The sequence below is a fragment of the Hoplias malabaricus genome, chromosome 18, assembly GCF_029633855.1.
Source record: "Hoplias malabaricus isolate fHopMal1 chromosome 18, fHopMal1.hap1, whole genome shotgun sequence".
Lineage (NCBI taxonomy): Eukaryota > Metazoa > Chordata > Actinopteri > Characiformes > Erythrinidae > Hoplias > Hoplias malabaricus.
The window spans coordinates 9,785,688-9,807,644 of NC_089817.1; the positions used below are offsets into that span (position 1 = coordinate 9,785,688).

General features: G+C 37.7%; 1 protein-coding gene across 5 annotated transcripts in view; it reads left to right on the forward strand.

The window, feature by feature from the left end:
* psd3l (pleckstrin and Sec7 domain containing 3, like) overlaps positions 1 to 21,957 on the forward strand; it is a 110,553-nt gene that overhangs the window by 35,109 nt on the left and 53,487 nt on the right. For 2 of the 5 annotated variants that reach the window (XM_066650895.1, XM_066650896.1), the window contains 4 exons: positions 13,022 to 13,216; positions 19,302 to 19,382; positions 19,706 to 19,818; positions 20,820 to 20,878. In XM_066650895.1, the coding sequence (XP_066506992.1) occupies positions 13,022 to 13,216; positions 19,302 to 19,382; positions 19,706 to 19,818; positions 20,820 to 20,878 (448 nt within the window). Of the gene's footprint in view, positions 1 to 2,556; positions 2,608 to 3,588; positions 3,792 to 13,021; positions 13,217 to 19,301; positions 19,383 to 19,705; positions 19,819 to 20,819; positions 20,879 to 21,957 lie in introns of those variants that run through there. The other 3 variants (XM_066650899.1, XM_066650897.1, XM_066650898.1) reach the window with 3 other exon arrangements.

Sequence of the window (21,957 nt, forward strand, 5' to 3'; positions counted from 1 at the left end):
AGAAACCTGGACTGGCAACCCCAGAGTCCAGTGTGAGTTTACGTCCATTGTAAGAAGCAGAAAATATAATAAACATCTTTGAAAATGTGGAACAATATAGCTGTATATTTCTTAGTAAAACTGAAACAAGTCTCCTGAAAGAACTGAAACTTTTATGAAGACAAAGTGTGGACACCTGTTACAGAAACATTCTGTTATATTTAGTTGCTGAGGTAACTGTAATATTCTGTTAAATATATATTATATTTCGCAGGGGCTGGATAATTAATAATATGTATTAAATGATGGTGTTGATCTAAACTAACATTAGAGAAGCATTGTCTTCATAGTGCATACTAGATAGGTGTTTAAAAATGTCAGCCTGAACACTTCTTAAAATGCTGAAGTCATTCTTAGAGGCAGCAAACTAGATGAATGATAATGAAAGACTGCTTTCCCCAGAGATCTCAGACTCTAGATTAGCAAGAAGTCAGACATTACTGTATGTCTACTGCTGGCGGTGAATATTAATCTAACTGTCAATGCACAGATCAAGTCTCAGTAATAGTTAAGAAAGTGACATTGAAGGCAGTGCAGTGCAGAGTCAGTGTTTCTCAAATAGAATCAGAAGAGAAGGCACACAGAGGATGGTTTTTTATGTAATTTCAGTAACCTTAGATTAACTTGCTGATCAGAGGAAGTGTCTCTTCCAGTGGCTGCTTTGTCTAATGAAAGAAAAAGGACAACAGAGAGCTGAGAGGTGTTCTATAAAAACCATAAGCCTCAACGGTGACCCTTTGGGCTGTTTATTGGGTGATTTTCCCGTATGTGCATGTGTAGAAGAGTTGTTCAAATGTTCTCATTTTGTGTTTTAGAATCTGACTCTTTGACATGGCTGAGGATATTTTCTGAGTAAGTAATTCTAATTGGACCTTATTTGGCAAGGAGACATTGTTTTTCAGTCTTTACCACAAGGCCACATTACATTCCGTGTTGGTTTCACTTATACAGCACACATCTGGCATGGAAGCAAATTTGCTGTAATTAAAAATGTGATTTATAGAAACAAGTAAAGGGAACAGCATTTAAATCGCCTCTGTCAATTTAGTGGTGTGGAAAAGTGGTTCAGTTCTTGGGCGTTTTCATTTATTTCACGAACTGAAAGGCATCTGGACTTGGGTTAGGACAGTGGTGTGTCATACTGAAAGAATGACTTCCTGGTTCTGGTCACTTCCACTGAGAGAAGTGTCCGAGCCCTGAATTGAATGTCAATATTAAGCCAAAGAATGAAAACTAGAATGATCCGGAATGTAACCTAAATGATTTCATTCTCACATTCTTTCAGGATGAAGTTGTGCACTCTGAAGAGCTCCACCTTAAATGATCCCCAGGTCCATATGGAAATGATTATGTGTGATTATTGTTCATTCTTAGTACAAATATTGAGAGAAGAATGAGGGGATAGTGAGGATAAGCACATTTCGTATGAGATAAATGTATATCACCCTCATATGATAGTGTTATTTTATTCTCAGTAAAAGACTATTTTATAGCAGTGAGACCTTCATTATGAAGCTAATTACAGAAAAATGTGGGCCATTGCTGCAAATTAACTCTATGCAAGTTTAATAAGATTTAGTTAGTCAGAGTGGCAGGTCTTTAGTGCAACTTGAGCATTGCTTCTGTGAAATGGATTAGGTGTTTTGGCTCTGGATAGTTTAATGCATTCTGGTGTGCTTTAAAACTATTTTTTGCACAATGCATTCACTCAAGCATAGTTCTTACTGTTTGTATACTTTACCCAAGTGTTTGTGAGCCTCTTAGCTGAGTTTGCCTGACCATGGATTTATGGTTGACCATTCTTGATTATATATGATTAGTCCATTTGAAAATGCATTAATTAAAATGGATCTTGTATAACACTGTTAATGATCTGTTGACAGATAATAATCGATATATCAAATTCACCTAATTTTCTTCAGGACAGTTGGAAAGTATACAGTAGCCTTATTTACACACGTATTTATGTTCATTTCTTGCAATACACAGTAATGTGTGAATGATATATCAAAATGTTCATTCATTTATACATTTTTCAGTGCTAAGAAAAAGCACAGTTCATAGAGACTTTTTCATAGAGACATTTGGCCTCTTTGAAAACTTAGGTTAAGTAATCATTAAAACACGGAATACTAAATTACTAATCTAATCTGTAGGGCCAGTGCTACTTGCATAAATGCCTTGGCTGTTGAAACACATCATGTGTGTGTAAGAGTGGGCGAAACAAGTTATGTATTGTAGAATTTGAAATTGCAGTTTTTGAGTATCTGCTGGACAATTCTTAGGGCCACTGTGAAGGGGAAAGAGTCACTCCTAGGAAATATCTGCCTGGACACTCCCTTCTAGCCTCCAGAAAACACACTGGTGTGGTTTATCTGTGCTGACTAGCGACGGAGGCGAGACAGCATTTTAAGTCATTGCACCTAAGATAAGTGATCTGCAGAACCACATCCTCCTGGCCAGTGTGCACTAAGCTCACCACATTCTTCTTCAGCTGGGCATACATTCCTGTAATTGTAGGATTAAGAGAAGCCTTCATAATGTTTGGTGAGGAACAGCTACTTTCAGGTTGGTATTTGGTTTGCTTTGATACCTAAGCTTTGGATTTGGAGGAAAGTTTGGCTGTTTAAAGTTTGCATTTAAAGAACATTAAAATGCTTTCTGATATCAGTGCGTTGATAAAGTAGGGCCAAAACCCAACCTAAACTTAGATCCTTAGAGTACATCCCTGTTGCACAACCCACTTTACTACTGTAGGTTTTTGAAGTTAGCAGTCGACGAGGAAGAAAACTCAGTCACTCGTAGTTAGTCATTTGGTGGTTTTTATTCTTTTCGTGGGATATTGAAAGACAAGATGTAGTGTAGTGTTTATGCAGTAAGAGATTCACTAAAACATGACAAGATATAAATCAGGATGTTAAAGTTTAAAATGTCCAATGAGAATTAGATTGGTTTGTATTTAAACTGCAACATTAGTTTTATTACACTGCTATTTCACACAGCTGTTTTGAAAGTGAGTATCAAAACTGTACATTTTAACCCTGCTCTTTTGAAAAGTTTTGAAAACGACTTTTTTCTGTATGCTGTTATAATTTTGGTTTTTGTTCCTCCACAAAATATTGGTCTGCAGGTTTGGCACTCTGCTCTAGTGACTTAGATTATATATCAACCCACTCTGAAAAACTTATTTAACTTCTCATCTGCTGCAATTTGTCGATAATTTGAGAAATAAGCAGAACAGTGCTTTAAGGGATTGCTCTTGAAGACTAAACAAGTCAGTGGGTAGTGGCCTGTAAGTGTTAGCGTGTGTTTTAGCTGCAGCTTGTAGGTGTGAGCGACAGTAGTTTTGTGTAAATAAGCTCAAGATGAACAGCTCGGGTAATGGCGGGGATTTAATCTGGTTATTATTTTCCTGAAGGCAGTAAACTGCACAGACAAGTCCCGCTAGGTTTATTTTCTTTTTCCAGTTCCACACACTGCCTGTGTTTCGTGTGAGTGCGCGTGTGTGTGAGAACTGGATGCATTGCTTTGTGGGAAATTGCCACCTCTGCTGGTTTTTCCGCGCAGGGATGAAGCAGAGACCCAGGGAAGTGTGTTTTAGCGTGTTGTATGAGTGATGGTGATAATACGAACAAGAGTGCTTTCCTCTTTCACTTTTAACGCGCCTCATGCAACTCTTTATTCCGGACCTAACTCTGGAAGGCCAGGCTGGACCCAGCGCTGAACCCCGGGCGGTTGGCCGAGTTTTAAAGGTAAACAAAGCGAATCCTCACGCTTTCAGCTCGGTGTCTATTCGCGCGTGTGATTTACTTTTAAAGCTCTTTGGAATCGGCCAAGACGCCCTCTGTACGCTTTTGTTGCTTACGGTTTTTATTATAACCCCAATAAAAATGTTCGGGGGACTCTGCGTTTCAAACGCGGGATATTTCTCCGAAAAGTGTAGCGATAGGTGAAGCGCGAAAATCGCTTCCAGTTCTCCACCAGCTCCAGCTCCGCCAAGATGAAACTTTTTTTTTTTTCACAGCGTGTTTGAAATTCCGCTCCTCTCTTCATTTTTCTTTCAGCCTTTCTGCTTTATCTCCAGCGTATTTGCTGCACACAGCGTCTGTAAAGTTATGGTGTTCGCTACGTTCACTGTTGTTTCTTTTTATGGCACACTGGCAGGTTGTGGGTGATAGTTAAGAATTGCTGAATTCCTTTTTAAGGCTCGGTGCTTTTTGCACTATGTATATTCGTAGCTATTTTTGTTACAAACTTGACATTTGATTCTTCTTCCAGACGTGCATGACTAAGCTATAGAATATATACGTATAAATAACACGTCTGATTTCACATCCTTTTGTAGTTTTGTACCACTTACAGAAGTCTGTAATAATACTCTCTGTAGTAATCTGTAAGAGTGGTGTAGGGCCATTTAGTAGTTTATTGCAGTTGTCAAAGTGAATTCTATCATTCCTACAAGCTCTGTGGAAATCCCAGTACAATAATATACCCTTTTCATAAGGGTTTCTTTAGGATTCTTTATACAGTATGGACAAAATATGTGGACACACATTCTACCTACTGCAGATTTTATTACATACCATTGTAAATCCGAAGACATTCATTTGGATTTGCTCCCTCTTAGAGCTGGACGATATAGCAAATTTTTATATCATGATATATTTCAGTCAATACGATATAATTCCGATATCGATACGAACAATAAAAACGGCCAGGAACAGAAAGCAATATATAATCACCACCAAAGAAAAATCTGTGTCTTTTTTCAATATTAATATTTTTAAATTGACTTTAAAATTGAATGCAATGAGCTGATGGCAGTTCTCTGTAACGACCGCCAACCAGTGACAGATGCTGTAAATAATATATATGGAAATATTTAAAATATGTGCATACAATCATGCTGTTGTTGTTATTGAAACATTTTATATTGTATATAAAATGTTGAAGAGCTTCAACTCTTCTGGGAAGGCTTGTTACAAGGTTTTGGAGTGCGTTTGTGGGATTGTTCACCCATTCATTTAGAAGATCATTTGTGAGGTCAAATACTGATGTTGGATGATGAAGCTCAGCTTGCCGTCTCTATAGATTTTAACCCAAATGTGTTTGTTGAAGTAGAGGTCAGGGCTCTGCATGGGCCAGTCAAGATCTTCAACACCAAACTCACCCAACCTTGCTTTTTTTGCACTGGGGTACAATCAAGTCTTCTCCATTCTGTTCCCACAGAGTTGGAAGTTTTTTTTGTCCAAAATGTCTTGGTATGCTGAAGAATTACAAAACTAACTTTCACGGGTACTAAGGCCAACTCCTGAAAAACAACCCCAGATCCGTCCTCCATCAAACTGTACAGTTGACACAATGCAGACAGGGTGGTAACATTCTCCTGGCATCAGCCAAATCCAGACGCGTCCAACAGCCTTCCAGATGGAAAAGCCTGATTTTTAGTATTTTGTCTATATTTTGGTCTTTAATTACAGGCAATATTCAAGGGGAACCCCACTGTTTTTTGGGTAATATAAAGGTTCACAGGTTGTTTCAGAGAGTTAGTTACAGCTAGACCTCTAGGTTTCTATCACCAACACTATATTTCACATCAAAGTGTTATGAACTGCTTTATTTACTTCTCAAAGACTGAATTGAGCAGGAACATTTGTAGACTGTGTTTTTTTTCCCCAGTCTTTCCAGTGTATGGAAACACAAAATAAAACAATTTCATGCAATATAATTTCTATGATTCCTAATAATTCTAAATATGCCTTTTCAATGTAGATATTACTCCTTTAGTACTTACTGTAATACTTGCATGGGACACTAATGTATAATATTGTTTTAGGAGTACTCTCTTAATTCATGTTGTATTCCTGTATCTCTCATAACTTGTTACTGGTTCTCTTATATTCAGATATGATGTGTAAAATGTTCTCTAGCTTGCATTGAGCTGAAAGTAGTTGTTCCTCTTTCTTTCTGCTCATTTCACTCAGACCGCAGTAATAGTTTATTTAGTTAAAATGGCAGGGTGTGTCCACATCTTGGCTCAATCTATTGTAATGTTCTATTTAAAATCACAGCTCACTGACTCTCCTGTGCCTGTACTGCACATTCGCATCCAAAGTAAATGAAGAGTTGACATATCTCAAAGAAATGCACATGTATTTTTAGGGCGGCCTGAACGCTTCTCATTTAAACCCTGCTTATATATGCTGCTTTACATCTGTTTTATTGTTGAACAGTCAAACTCATAAAGCAAATGTGAGATGCATGGCTGTTTTTAAGCTAAGTTAACTGTGGACTAAATGTATAAGAGTCGAAAATATTTCCTGTGGCAGTTTCTGGAATAAAAACCTCACCAGCTGTTTCTAACATGCGCCTGCTTAAGGAGGACCACCATCTTTTATACTGTGTACAGTAGTGCTTTAATTATTTGTTGTAGTCATTTGATTTTAGCTTGTTTTAAATCTTGGGGAATTATTTTAATCACAATTCCACTGCAGCTAGGTGCACCATCACTCCAAAGAACAGCATTCCACTTTCCCAGAGGCCAATCCCTTGGGGATTTGCGTATCACTAGCTGACAGTTAACATATATTTTTCTGCTCAAGCTTCTGGAGTTTGAATCATGATGATCCCTTAGCTACCATCCCCTGGTGCTGTTCTGCTCCCAGGGTGTTGTTGCTGGCTGCCCACCACTCTGCGTATGTATGCCTGACATTTCTAATGTTAACAGACATAAACAATCAAAAGCACACAAAATAAAGAGCCAGATTGCCTTTTGTTTAAATTCATTATAATTTATCTGTAGATGCTTTTTTAAGATTGGACTAAAGCACAAAGGGTGCATCCTTTAAACAAGGAGGTCACCCAGGGAGAATTATTTGCAGCCTGAGATGAAGTAGAATTGTGTCTTTCGGATTCTATTTGGTGAATAAGGAAGTCCAAAAATTATTTTCAAGTTTTCTTATTAAAAATGTGCCAACAGGTCATTTCTCTGAGGGTTTCCCAGAAAGAACATTTGTTACTAGGGCTGTGTATTTTGTCCGGTTTTTGTTTCTGAATGAGAAAAAGGAAAATGAGAAGCAATGTGTCATCTGATGCATTTTAAAGCAGAAAGTAAAATTGCAAAATAGATGTCTTTTTTATTTTTGAAACCATTAGTTTTCACTCCATAAAGTTGCTGTTAAGGTCAGCTCAGGGCTCACAAAACAATATGTTCAGTGCTGAAAGACTTTCTGGAGTGGACTCAAATTCTAACCTCCTCCTGCTAATCCTGGTCAGCTCCACTTCATATAAACCAAAGTTCTATAAAAGAATCCTTTCTGTTTTGCTACAGAGCAGCTACAGAGCCTAAATTAAAGGCATGCTTTGAGGATTAAAGAGATGTAAGTATGGTTTACACATTTTTAGAGATGGTAAATGTGATACTAGTAATGGCAGGTTTAGTCTGTTTAAGTTCAAAGTGGGTTGAAGCTTGCACTAGCAAAGAATTTAGACTCTCAGACTCTTTGAATTCAAAGAATTGATCCTTTGGGTGTTGACTCCTTGTCACTGAATACATTTTGACTTTGACTTTAATGCCCACTATCATCATTAATTTATGAGGGCTATTAAGGTGGCTTAGAAAAATATTCTGAATATATATATATTTTTTTAATCACAGTAGTATCTGTCACCATGTCGCTCAATTCTGAGGATGAAAGAGGCTTTTTAAAATAAAAATGGAATTGACTTAAGCCAATTCAGACCAAATCCTGCCTAAAAGGGAAAACAAATATCCACACACTTCCCCAAAATCGTGAGACATAGTGGCAGATTGCTGTGGAAGAGTTTTGTCTTCTCACCATGTTAAAAATGATTTCAGGTTATAGCTATAAAGACAGCTTTTTTTCTCAATTTTTTTTATTCCTGTCATTCCTTTTCTGCTTTCAAGTCAGGACAAAGTAGTGTTTGCTGGTTGTTTCCCATTTTTTCCACTCTGTTCCTATTTCAAAACAATATTTTTGCAAGCAAATTACTGGCAACAAAGTTTCAACAAATGAATAAAGTTAAGCTAATGCTAATTTAAGAACTTGTTCTACTTTTAAATATAAAGGGGCAAGAGCAACATACTGAATTCACACATACACATGCTGTGTAAAGACTAACACTTCTGTAAAGATATTCTTAAACATGTCTGTGCTATGACCATTACAACCCAAAACACATAATTAGAACTAGCACAAAATCAAACAGCAGATCAGGATTGGTTGACCTAAGAGGAGAGTTTTTTCATATAGACTTATGACTTTTTTATATAACCTTGAATAAATTAAATTGACTGTTAGTTTTTGGAGATAGAGATCAAAAGGCTATGAATTTCCTCTTTGCTTTCTGTGTATAGACAGACAGCTATGCAAATGCCTGGGCAAATGTGTACAGCTGCACAAAAGCACAAGAATAAATCCTTAAAAAGTATACACCTTAAAATTGGTACAGTAACTAGTGTACCCATGAGCGTATCCACAGTATATTGCTGTTGAACACAGCTCACAGCTCATTGAACAGCTGGAAAAACAATATACACTCTTGTATATAAAGGCTCCGGAAGAGTTTTTGGCTTAAATTCTAGGTAAAATATTTAGTTGTTGTAGAACATCTGTGTTATATGGATGTTCTTTAAACACTACAGATTCAGAAATTGATCTCTTAGAGGACCATCTACTGGAAAAGTTTTGAGAGAGACAAACTTCCATGGTTGTTTTATTTCTCCACAGAACACCATTCTGGCACATTTGTTTTCCAAGTATATGATATGATTAAATGCTGTGAGCAAAAGCACATTTGAGTGCTTTTCTGTGGTTAGCCTTTGTTTTGAGATGATATATATATATATATATGTTTTTTCCTCTCACTGAAGAGTTGGTTGTTATAGTGAATTTGTTTGTTCTATATTTGCCTGTAATGATTCATGTCTACTTTAGGAACTGAAACTGATGGGATCCCCCACCATTACTTTGCCTGTGTCATTGTGTTCTATTGTGCATGTTAAGCGGCTGTGTGGCAGCGTCTGTTTCAAAATGAGTCACGGAATGAGAACAGTGGTTCTCCTACCTCGCCACAGTCAGATCCTTCTCACACAGTTCTCCTGCCGGAGCCTGAGGGCCTCTCAGAGAAGGTGGGGGAGAGGAAAAATGTCCAAGTACAACACCACTGTAGGTGGAGCTGGGGTCATATCTAATACACAACCCAGGGAGGAACTCTCATTTACTGTCCACCACTAAGCAGTATACCACTGTGTCAAAAGATCGCAGCAACATGTTTTGTGCTTTCAAGAGCACCGATGAGCCCTCCTCTGATTGTGGAGTCACAACAACAAGCCATGATTTGACAAGGCTAATGTTTATTCACTTATCCTCCTGCCAAAATCATGGCTGGTAAAACAAGAAATATTGGCTTTTTTAGTTTTGTGCTAGCGCATCAAACCAATTCTAGCAACCAAGTAATGAAGCTTAGCTACCATATGCATGCAGCTATCAGCATCATGCAGATTGCCTCCCCATATCATAAAAATGCCTCAGCCCATGAAGAGTTCTTGAGACACTCATTCTGCTTTAAAATAAATAAATAAAATAAAAGTACCAATAAAATTCTGCTACTGCTAAATGTACCTGTTTAATTAGGCAATTTACCTGATAGCTCTATGAAATATCACATTACTAATTATACAAAAAAATCTTTTTAATGTTCCTAAATAGTTATTCCTAATATGGAAGCACATTAAATAAAGCAAAAAATCTTTTCAAACAAAGTGCTTCTAAATATTTAAAAGTGAGAGATCCAGCATACTGCCAATAGATCGCAGTAAGGCAACTCATCTCAGTCAGTAACAACAAATTCTTCATATTCAGCCATGCCCTTCCCTTTAGATACGCCTCCCTTCTCTGGTTCATGTAGTAAGCACAGTACCCAGATTAAACAGCTGTCTAACATGGATTAGCACAAGGGAGTAGTTATTTGTCATTGTCTTTTTTTCTTTTTTTTTTTTTAGCTGAAGAACCTATTTAATGTTTCAGTGGTGGAATGTTTGGACAGTCTTTTTCACCTGAAAACTTCACATGGCACTCTGCAATATCTCCTCATATTCATTTATTTAGCAAGGGCCACAGAAAACAGCTGCAGACCACAGACTTGCACAGTTATAATTCAGTGTTGATGGAAGACTTGGGCAGCTCTTGGTGTTCTCCATCTTGGGAAAGCCAGTCCAGTTTTGGGCCTCGTCTTGTTTTATGGGGAGTGCAACCCAAAAGAGGGCCAGTGTTTCCACAGGGCAGGGTTAAAATACATGCATTGCTGGACTGTCCATGAAAACAAAGAGCAGAGAACAACAAACAAAGAGGGTGCATTACTTCATGCTCTGTTCTGGATGCCTTTACTCTACTTTATCTTTATGTATAAAGTAGTTGTTTTCTGCTATATTTTTGTTTAAATTTCCGCTATATGACCATAAAGTGCTTGTGTATGTATTAAATTCATTACAGAGAAAAGAAACTAAAAAAAAAGTGTGCATATCAAACCAGCTGCTAGTATTCTGACCACCTTTCAGCTTAGAATTCAATATCACTGAATGTGTTTGGGATAATTTGAATTTGGAAATGCAGCCTGCATCTTAAACTGAACTTTGGAGGTGTGAAAATATGTGCTGCTATAGAGAAACTCTCAGTTTTCTCAGTTCCAAATACAGGAGCATTTTGTAGTTTTCCAACCGTAGCCTATCTGTTGCTCTTCATATTTTGTTTGCCCCTTTCAGCCTATTTTTTAATGGTCAGGGCTAACACAGAAATGCCTTATTTCACAGGTGGATTATTCTTAGAGCTACACTGATGTGGTTGTTATGCGTTAGGGTGTACTCACACTAGGCAAACCCTACCTTGCCTGGGCACATTCGACTCCCAAAGTCCATTTCGTTGGACTAGAGTTCTCCGTGCCATGCCGCTTGGCGATTTAATCAAACAGCACTTTTAATATAATTCTGAGAATGTTTCTTCACCATTTGCCAGAGGTCCAGTCTGTTTGCAAAACTGGTCAAACACTGGCCCTACCACTCACTGATTACTGTTAGACACACCTACATCATTGGTTCATCTTGTAGATTTAAAGACAGAGAATGTAGCTCATCTGTTTGTGTTAGTCATTTTCTGGTCCTTCAGCAGTGGTCATAGGATGCTGTTGACTGTATATTTTTGGTTGCATGACTATTCTCAGTCCAGCAGGAATACTGAAGGTTTTAAAAACTCCAGCAGCAGTGCATGATTTATGCATGCAGGTGGTTGATACTGTTAGCTCTGTTAGTCTTGTAACACCTAGGCAACACTAAAGAACCAAACCCAAGGCACTAATGTGTTTGAATACATTGAAGGGAAAGGCTAAAATTGTGTAAATTAGAATTCTGGCCAAGCTATCATTTTAAAACACCTTTCCATTTTGTGTTCCCAGGGTAAGAGTAGATTCCAGCCATGAAGCACAGCCTAATATGTTTATTGGTTTTCCATGTGATAAATGATTCATGTCATCTTTAAGAGATTAGCAGGGTTTGCAGAGCTGCATATATATATATTGGTGATGTGTTTGGTGCCTCCAGACCGAAATGGAAAAAAACGGGTTCATCCAGACTGATATGCAAATATACCCTTTGCAGGAGTACTGGTTCTCTTCAGAGCATTTCATTTTCCCACTTCTGAATTCAATTTAAATAAGTTATGAGTAATATTTTTACGCCTTTTTGAATCCTCCTGATTTTTTCCCCACTCCTGTTATTCAGCAGTTCTTTTTATCCTGTGTGCTGTTTGTATTTAAAATGAAATACATCATCCCGTTAATGATAAATCTTTCACATTTTACTGGTGTTTGCTTGGGCAGCCGACAGGTGGCACTGTTGTCTAAGCTTTTTACTTGGACCCTTGTGTCTCATTTTGGCTGTCCAGTGCTGTAAACACCCCCAAAGGCCAAAAACGTGCTCAAGTAGTCAGATAAGAAACAGGCTTTCATCTATCTTCAGGAAAAGCATGAATTATGAATTCATTCATATTTATATTGCTTTCCTAGTTGGCCCTGTCCTTCTGCTTTTGCACCTACTCTGCTGAAACCGTCCCTTATTTTGCTGGTGACTCTTCAAATCTAGAAATGAAAATGCCATTGGTTTTTACCAGAAAAAATGTAAGTTAATGCAGCTACCATAATAGTCAGTTCATATCACTTTATTCTGGTCATTTATGGCTATTCGGTCATGGATGAAATTTCTGTCCGAATAATTATCACCTCATTTCAGGTCTGCCCTTCTGGAATGACTTCGACTTTTTTCCCTCCTATTATCCAAGGCTTGCTAGATGTTCTGACCCTCTGCCAGTTGAATGGGATTGGACTGTGTTCAGATGGCCATAATCACTCCTGCACTGCCTCTCATTGCTATGCCAGTGGGAGTCATCTTTAACGACATGTCTGAGCTGCTTTTCCTCTATCGTTTGGTCGCATCTTGTAGCCTGAGTCAAAGGCATCTATGTTGCTGCTAGTGGGATGCTGGAAATGATTTAAATAAATAAATAAAAGCACAGCCAGTGTTGCAACATTTTTCTCTTGATTAGCTTATTTCTGGCTGGATTAAAGGTTTTGTGTGCGGGTGTGAGGGAGTAACAGAGCTAAAGGGTGATGCAGTGTGGCCAACGAGCATTTTACTGGTGAACCTATTGAACACAGAATAAGATATTATATAAAATCCTTTCATTGCATTTCTCTGCACAAAGTTCTCTACTGGCTTATCAAACTTTGTCTGGTGAATATATTACAGAGAATATGGATTAAAGACTGATCTGTCATCTAATTACTTAGCCTGATTTTATATATATTTATACACTTTTGAGAATATTTTAAACAAACTAAAGGAACACTAAACAAAATTGTGTAGTAAGTATATAGCTGAATTATAATCACACTTTTTTTTCTCTCTCTACAGCAGCGATGAGGGGCTAAAAGAGGCGTTGTCGGACTGGGACTCGGACATGGGCAGCACGGAGCCACTGAAGGAGAACGCCGACACGCTCAATAATGGGCACCGAAGTGACCAGGAGGCGGCACGACGCCTGGCCCGGCGCCTGTACCACCTGGAGGGTTTCCGCCGCTCAGACGTGGCAAAGCACCTGGGCAAGAAGTGAGGGGAAAAAGTGAAAATTTAAAATTAGCACTTTCTTTTTTCACAAGTCTAGAATTCATGTTGAGCTGTTACAAAAGACAGAGCAGTCAGTTACTTTCAAGCTCTGACAATCTCAAACATGCAGACACACTGAGGTTTGGCACCACTCACTCACACACTCATTAATTGTCATGCATTGTTTAACACATTCAGCCAGTCTGCAACACACACACACAGACAGATGGATGCTACAAATGCACCTACATGTATGTATCTGACATGGTCACATCTGCTTTCTCATTATGTCTAATCTCACAAGGAAATATGTGCGCATATAGTAGAGATCAAATTTAGGAAACAACTTGCCACATTTACGTACTACATTCCGACATTTCAATGTTCATCAGGGGTCAATGTTAGGCACAAAATGTTAAGGCTTATTGAAAGATGTTTACAAAGAGGCCTAGCCAAACATGTCCTGCTCTAAATCTGCATGACTTCTTCACACTTCAGGTTCTGTCATTTAATTTACAGCAAACTAATACAACAGTTAAAACAAGTGGCTCTAGAGGTTCTGATGGTTTTTAGTACTGGTATTAAAGGTACTGTAGATCAAGACACAGGTTTGCCTGTTCCCTTGCACATTTGTCTTGCTTGGATGACCAGGGAAATTGAATTAGTGTCATTGTACAGTTTCAGTATTCTATAAATCAAGCTCTTGAAATAAGCAGCTTCTCTTACGAGAAGTGTCTTCCTTTCGCTTTCATCTGAGCATCCTGCTGTCCCAGGGTTTCATTCACCTTGAAGCAGCTCGCTATCTTGCAAATTGATTACGAGTGTTATCAGATAAATAGGTTTTGTCAGATAATTAAGGAAGTAGCACCAGTGCCAGATGAGCACCAAAAAGTCTTCTGTGATGTGTTCTAAAGTGTTCGCTAGTTTTGATCACATTTTTCAAATTTCATCTTTAAGTTTTTATACTGTGATAGAGAATATTTTGAAATGATTAAATATGCTTCACTTACAACCTACTCCATTTAGGATAACTTTAAATTGGAATGACAAGTGACTTTGAAAGCATAAGTTATATTCTAATTTAGACTTTTCTGTACTTCACCTGTGAGTCATCTGAGTGGGTTTGTAGTTTGGTGGGTAACAACAATATGTAGAAAATTCTGTTAAATCAGAAGATATACACAGATCAGCCATAATCTGATAACAGATCAGAACACCACTTCCTCTGTGTCACTGCTGTACTGGAAATAGTCCACCATCTAAAAAAATGCAGCCAACAGTATGCTGTGGGCAACTTCCAGTGGCTACTGATGAGAGGCTACCAGACGACCGACACAAATGTGCAGCAACAGATGAGCTAATGTCTCTGCCTTTCTTTTCTTGCAATCTTGATCCAAAAACAAACTGTCCAGATCCAAAGTCAACTGGGCTCTCCCATAATTTTTATACGTGAAAAAGGACATGGCAGGATGTTATTTGTTAAATTCCATCATGATGTAAACCTGTTGGTATCTGTGCTCTTTATATTTTTTGTCAATCATTTCATCAGGTTTTAATTTGTCACCTGTCTGTATTTGATTTATTTTTATGCCATTCTTAGGTCAGCTTGATGCCCATTCATCATACAGTCATCGGTCAGCTTAAGCATAACACAGATAAACTTAGAGCTTCACACATGCAGCTATATGTCTTCTATAAGCCAACACTAGTCAAAAAGCACTGCAAAAATCACAGGAAAACTCTAGGCACAAAGGTGTTCTTTCTCTTTCCACACCCACTGTTCTTTATTTTTGCATGTCTTACTTACTTAAAAGTAACTGAGCCACTTTACAAAAAAGCAGAAGTGAGCAGCACTGTCAAAAGATTTTGGGTCTTCATTTCATCCTGGAGTGTAGTATTTCACCCTGGGGTTGAGATTGGGATTTTGAGACTAAGATGCAGCAGTTACAAATGATGCCAGTGTGGCTCAGGCAGCTCTAGTTAAAAGCATTGGACTGTTGAACTTGATTTAGTGCTTAGCTACTATGGCATGAGGACTGAGCACTTTTTCTTGAGCCGGCTGCCCTACAATTGCGCAGAACGCAGAAAGAACAGTTAGGGCATTCGGTCACTCGCTAATCAGTCAGATTCAGGTCAGGTTTGTCAGAGATTCCATTTCCAGGGAGCTTCTCTCTGAGTTGTACAGCTGAACCAGGATCATGTTTGAAATGAACGCTCATATGTTTTATTTAATCAGAAACACACAGAGGTGTGACTTGGCATGGTTTTACTGAACATCAGGTAAGCCTGATTTCAGACATGCAAATGACATAATTAACTCCATCCAGTTCCTTATGGAAAGTGGCGATACATAACAGTCGCTGTGTCCTGTTAAGAGACTGATTGTCTTTGAGAGTTTTGTCCATATGTGAAAACTGGCTCACAGAGCTCTTTCTCATAAAAGCTGAATTTGTGGTGACAGCACCTCTGGTGAGATGAGACATTAGGTACTTAGTGCAAAGTTACTGCAAATAAATGATTATGAAAGAATTAAGGTTAAATTAAAATTATTCATCTTTTTAATATCATCATTATTACACCTTTCAATTCAGCTTCTGTGGTAGACGTTGCTTTTTCTGGTTCTTTTTAATGTTATTTACATTAATGAAATTAGTTAATGGACTTCTCAAGGAAACAAACATACTTTTTGCCCAAGGCCTGGAATAACACCCCAGTCAATCACCGGGGTTTTGCCCAGTACAAGTATTTCAATAGCCCTTTAGGGATTTGTAGTAAGAGTTTCTGCAAGTTTCTGACCCATGTCTTTAAACGGTCAGGTGTATGGTGTAAAGTCAAAATTACAATGCAGCTACATGGAGTCAGAGCTATAACATACAAATTAGTTTTTGTCTTATTTCTCGGTTATTGCTTTACTGCTCAATTACAATTATATTATATATTATTATAATATAATGCTAGTAAATGTGTAAATGCTAGTAAACAAGTAGTGTCCAATACAGTCTGACTGATGATTCACTTTTGGGTCCAATATTCTTTATTTTGTATTTTGAAAGGAAGGGTTTTCTGGGCACAATGAGCCATCACCTCTGCCAGATTACACTGAGAATTTGTGCATAACGTGCATGATAAAGTCTCCCATTTTTCAATGGCAAATGTACAGGGGCAAGGCCAGGCTAGTGTGATTGAATTAAAGATGGTAGGATCTATGCTAATCCCACAGCCAGAATCAAGGTAGTCACTTTGTCACCTTAATGATTTACGCTTGGGAGCTAACAGCTACTTATGTTCAATGGGTTCTCTGCTGTGTCTGATGGGAATGATATGGCAGAGTGCATTTTTGTTCCAATAGCTGATGTTCACTTTTACTTTTATGCATGCTAATAATGAAACAAGGAAAGTTAACGGTTCTTCTCAGCAGCATCTTTCATTTGAGAATTAATTTAGCTGTTGGGCATTTGTATTTTTTTTCTTATAGAAAACCATGAAATGGCATATTGTAAAGCATCTGAACATGAGCTGAATGTCACCATGCACAATGCCAGAAGGACATGAAACATCCTGGCAGTGAGCTGTAGATCAGTTGGTCTGTTTGTTGTGGAGTAATTGAGCACATCTAGTATTTTCAAAATGAATTTAAGTGGCATTTTTGATCCAATAATCATCCACCTTTAGTAATTGACCTTTATGTATGTTTTGTAGTTGAATGCCATTTAGTTGTTACAATGTTTCACAATCTCTTCTAAAGCCTTCACAGAGGAATAGAAGCTGTTTCTGCCATAAAAAGGAACAAACAACCTATTTATGCCCCTTAATGTTGTACGGTGTATTTAGGCAATGCAAATTATATGCTTAAATACACCGTACAACATTAAGGGTCATAAATCTTAAATGCAATGCAATCTGGGGGAAAAAAATATTTTTTATGTTATTAATTTCCACACAGAACACCGTCTTCTGCAAACTTGATTTCTGAACACAACTATAATTGCAGCCATTATAAGACAAATGGATTGCTTGTCCTCACACAGCTCTATCTTAAGTGGTAACATTTTGCCAGCTTAATCATCACATTCAAAGTGTTTTCTTCATCAGCCACACAGATCAAAGGCAGTTTTCTCATGACGAATGTGCCTGCGGGTCAGATCTGATGTGGTGTAATTGCTTTTTTTTTTTCGTGAGTTATGCACATCTGAGGAATCATCATGAGGAAGGATCTTGAAGTTCCATTCGTGAAGAACTGGATTTTTCTACTCTCATACTGACCAACTTTAACTTTGTTTTTACTGCTGTGTGATTCGGAGAGCTTTTACACGGTTTCAGACATCTAGAGGAGTTTATAGGAGGATGTCGAATAGAGCTGGATAATGAGTTGAAATTGATATTCCGAACTTCTAATCAACGTGATCTTCAACATCATCATTATCTTTATCGCTTGTCCATTTCAGGGTCATGGTCAACATAATCTTGCCTATATCAGATAAATATATTTTACTTTTTTTTTTTTAGTGTTCATGTACTGTCCCCTTAAAACCACACTACCGTGCTGTATTCATGTAAATCTGCCCCAATCAGTATGCCACATGGAAAAAAACATGGAGGAGAACCTAAACACTGAGGCCAACTGAGCAACTGGAGCAGATTGTACCAAAGACAAATGCTGTGTCTGTTGTTTGGACATTTGCATCAACAAATATGAACAGTGCTGTGCTCAAAAAGATACTGAAAAGCTACCAGCAACATTAGAAAAAATATATTGCAGCTTTAACACTTGAGCATATTTATGTTACAATAATGAATTATTAGCAAATTTTTTCAATCAATTGTGATGTTGATTTGTGGTCTTATCGCCCAGCATTACTGTTAAGTGACTACGTTCTCCCTGTGGTAGGCACCTTGGTTACATTTGTGTGAAGATGTTTATACTCAGTACTGTCTTCACTACTTATGTGTAACTTTTTTTTTCCCTTTACAAGCAGATGGCAGAAAATATATTTGTTCAGACTGAATTTGTTCAGTGTATTAAGAATAAAATGGATTGTAATCATATTTTATAAATAAGATGAAATGATAAATAAGAAGAATTAATTTATTTATATTTAAAACTCCTTGATTAAGCTTTTGTTTATCAAAAAGGGCAGCTTAAGATTGGGTTCAACCAATGACATTCTTGTTGTGAGATTGTCTGTGAGTATAGATTTCATTAAATTTTGCAGAAGATAACGGTGCTGATCCAGGATCTGTCAGTTTAATTTAAGCAGTGAATAGTAAGAAAGAGAGTAATCAGATCCTAGCCTGGGCTCATGTAATTTTGTTCAGGGTTATTTAAAAGGGCCAGATATTTCCTACATCAACAGTCTTGCTCTGAGATGTTTGAGAAATGGCTGTGGATTCATAATTTTTTCAAATAAGCTTAACCGTTCATCCCATTACTGTTCTGACATGAACACATTTGCTAATCTGAAAAGAAATATAAGCAAGAATGTAAACAAAATGCATGCTGTTCGTAGATGAACCTGTGCCTGCTCTGAAATGCATTTTTTTCCCTCCCCATCTGCCCTCGGGGGTAAGTCAACTTGCACACAACTAGCCTGCACTCTCTCTCTCAGCCTCAGCAGAGGTCTGGAGGACAATGCCAGCCTCAATATACTGCCATCAATCCATTCCCTCCATGCTTGATGTCGTGATTTTGAATTGGTGCTGTGGAAGTGTGTGTAGGCGTTTATATAAATCTCCTTCTCTTTCTCACTCTCCCTCGCTCACTGGCTCACTCTGTCTGTCTCGTGCTGTCTCTCCCTCCCTCCTTTCCTTCTTCCTCTGGATCATTATTTCATTCTCTCTTTCTGTCTCTAATATACAGTAAATGAAAGTGATGTCTTGACCTGCAACAGTGTTCATGCTTAAGAAATGTAGTGCTTACACAGCCACAGCTAAAACAAGCTGTCCTTGGCCCTCACAGATGATGTGGCATTGTTTTTCATAGAAATTATTAGAGGACAGAAAATAATAAAAAATGCACTGCACTCTACAGTGACTGTGCTTGATTTATTCCCTCCCGGTCCTAATACCAACTCTGTTTGTGTGCCCACAGTAATGACTTCAGCAAGATGGTTGCCGAAGAGTACCTCAATTTTTTTGACTTCGCAGGGATGACATTGGACCAATCGCTCAGGTAGCTCCAGCCCCCCCATTCCCCTTTTAATTTTATTTACAATGTTGTGTGTGTATATATATATATATATATATATATATGTATATATATATGTATGTATATATATATATATATATATATATATATATATATTTCTCCTTTCACCCTCCTTTCTGATGCTGAAAAATCAGTAATGTTTATTTGCAAAATGAATAAATAAAACAAGATCTGTAGCTGAAAATGTCAAAATCCTTTTCTCCTGACACAGCTGGATTTCTAATTAATTGATTGTTACTTTGCTTTGGTGTTTATATTACATTCAGCCATTTTTTTCTTCTTTGCAGATCTTTTCTCAAAGCCTTTGCACTAATGGGTGAAACCCAGGAAAGAGAGCGGGTTTTAATCCACTTTTCTAATAGGTACTATAAATGTAACCCCACCATCATCGCCTCTCAAGGTATTTCCTGATTTTTTGATTCCTTTAAAATTTAATCTGCAATTTACGTTAGGGGTTTAGTCTTGGTGTATATAGCACTGCCAGTCGAAATTCTTTACTGAAAACTGTAAGTCCAGGGGCACCTTTGGTGTATGGATCACTGAGGCTTGAGATCAATGAATATTGATGAATATCAATGAAGTAAATATGTAAAAATATGGGTAATTAGATTTATTTGCATATCATTAGTGATCCGCCATTAGTGAGTTTGACATTTTGATTTTTTAAATCATGAATCATACAAAAATTTTAGAAGTGTTTTCTAATTCCTGTAGTTTTCCCTTTTGTATAAAATGGCACCTACCTGCTCAACTGTCCCTTGAGGAATTGGCCATTAACTGAGAATTATAGAGTTCAGGTTAACACATGACAGCTCATAGAGCCGAGCAGGGAACAAACTCAAACAGAACAGGAAGTTATTAAGATAACCTCTTCTCCTATCTGCCCTTAAAATCAGTTATATCATTATATACAGTTATGTTATTTTACATTTCATGAAAATGTTTATTTATGCTGAGTATTTTTTTTCCCACTTATATCATCTGTCTTTGTTCAGTGCTGGAGTGTCATGTCTCCCCCATAGCAACCATCTTGGTAACAACAAGCCTCTGTGACCAGTAGATGGGTAAAAGCTAAAACGGTCTCCTTGTTGCTAAGACTGTTGCCATGGAAGTGGTGTTACACTTTGGCCCACTGTAGAGATGGATGATATCAACATAGGGGCACTTCTGCATGTTTAGAGGCTCTTCATGTCACTCAGCAGAATGCATGCAATTTTACAACAAAATAGAGAACACAGAAATCACAATCTGAAGTGTGTGGCTTCTGCGTCAAAAGCTGTGACCATGTCTATGGCAGAGAGAGCATTGTAATCAGTTTGTGCTTTTTGGCGGCGACCCGTTATACCCGTGACTAAATTATTTCTCATTAATAAATCTGTATTTTTTTTTTCCTCCTTGCAGATGGAGTGCATTGCCTTACATGTGCTTTGATGCTGCTGAACACTGACCTTCATGGGCAGGTACGGCCTTCAGCGCTGCCCTCTGATATTTTCTCCCATCACATGTCTTCAGCTTTTAGTTTAGTTTTGGTTGTTGAAATGAAAATGACTGCAGCTTCTACGTTTCCCCTTTAAATTAACTATGAAATGACCTGCCATCGTTGGCCTTATCGGTACTAATTATTCAGTTCATGAACAGAGTAAATGCCATTTCTCATGGGAACGCTACGTCAGTTCTTGGTATAGAGCTCTAGCACAGAGCGTCCACTTGCTTACCTTAGGATTTTAGGGACTTCCCACAATTGCGGTGCAGTGAATCTTCAAAGTTCACGAGTCTAAAGTCACCAAGGTCTCTGTTCATAAAAGTGGACATTTAGAATTATTTTACAGCTACACAGTTTAAAGAGAAACTTTAAACCAAAAGCTAGAGTTTAAAAATATTTGTAGTATTCTGCAGCAGTGGCAGTTTATTTGAAGTTTCACATACATTCATCATCGATCATCAGAAGGGCTTTTTCCAATATTGAATACTCTCGCTCTAGAGATTACTGCAGCACCTGTATAGAATGCAAGTGTGTTTATAGAAGTAGTGATAGTTACATTTTTCTTTTTTGCTGGAATGATGCTTTAATTGTCTCGTGGACTCTTTTATGTGAATTGTGACAATCAAGCCAAAAATGACATGCTTTGATATACAAATTCAACATTGATACATTAAGGCAAACTGAGGCTGTTTGTGTCTTTGTGCTCATTCTTCATCCTACCCTGTTCTTTTCTTTTTTTCACCATCATTGTTTTTTATGTTCCTATTATTTCAGTCTTAAACCTCTAGCTGTCAATCATGGAGTGTGGCTTTAGATTAGCTAAGGCAGATTTATTATTCATTCCTCACTGGTTCTTTTCTTTTGTACCATATCACATAAATCTCTTCACATATTCCATTAAAATGATTGATTTGCTGCATTTTTTGCTGCCCTTAAATTTAAATTTGCAATCAAATAAATGGATTTAGATTGAATTACTTTGAATAGCAGAACTTTTAAATCTTTTTTCTCAAGCTCTACGGTTTCCGTTTTTAAAAAAACTTGATCCCCAATAAT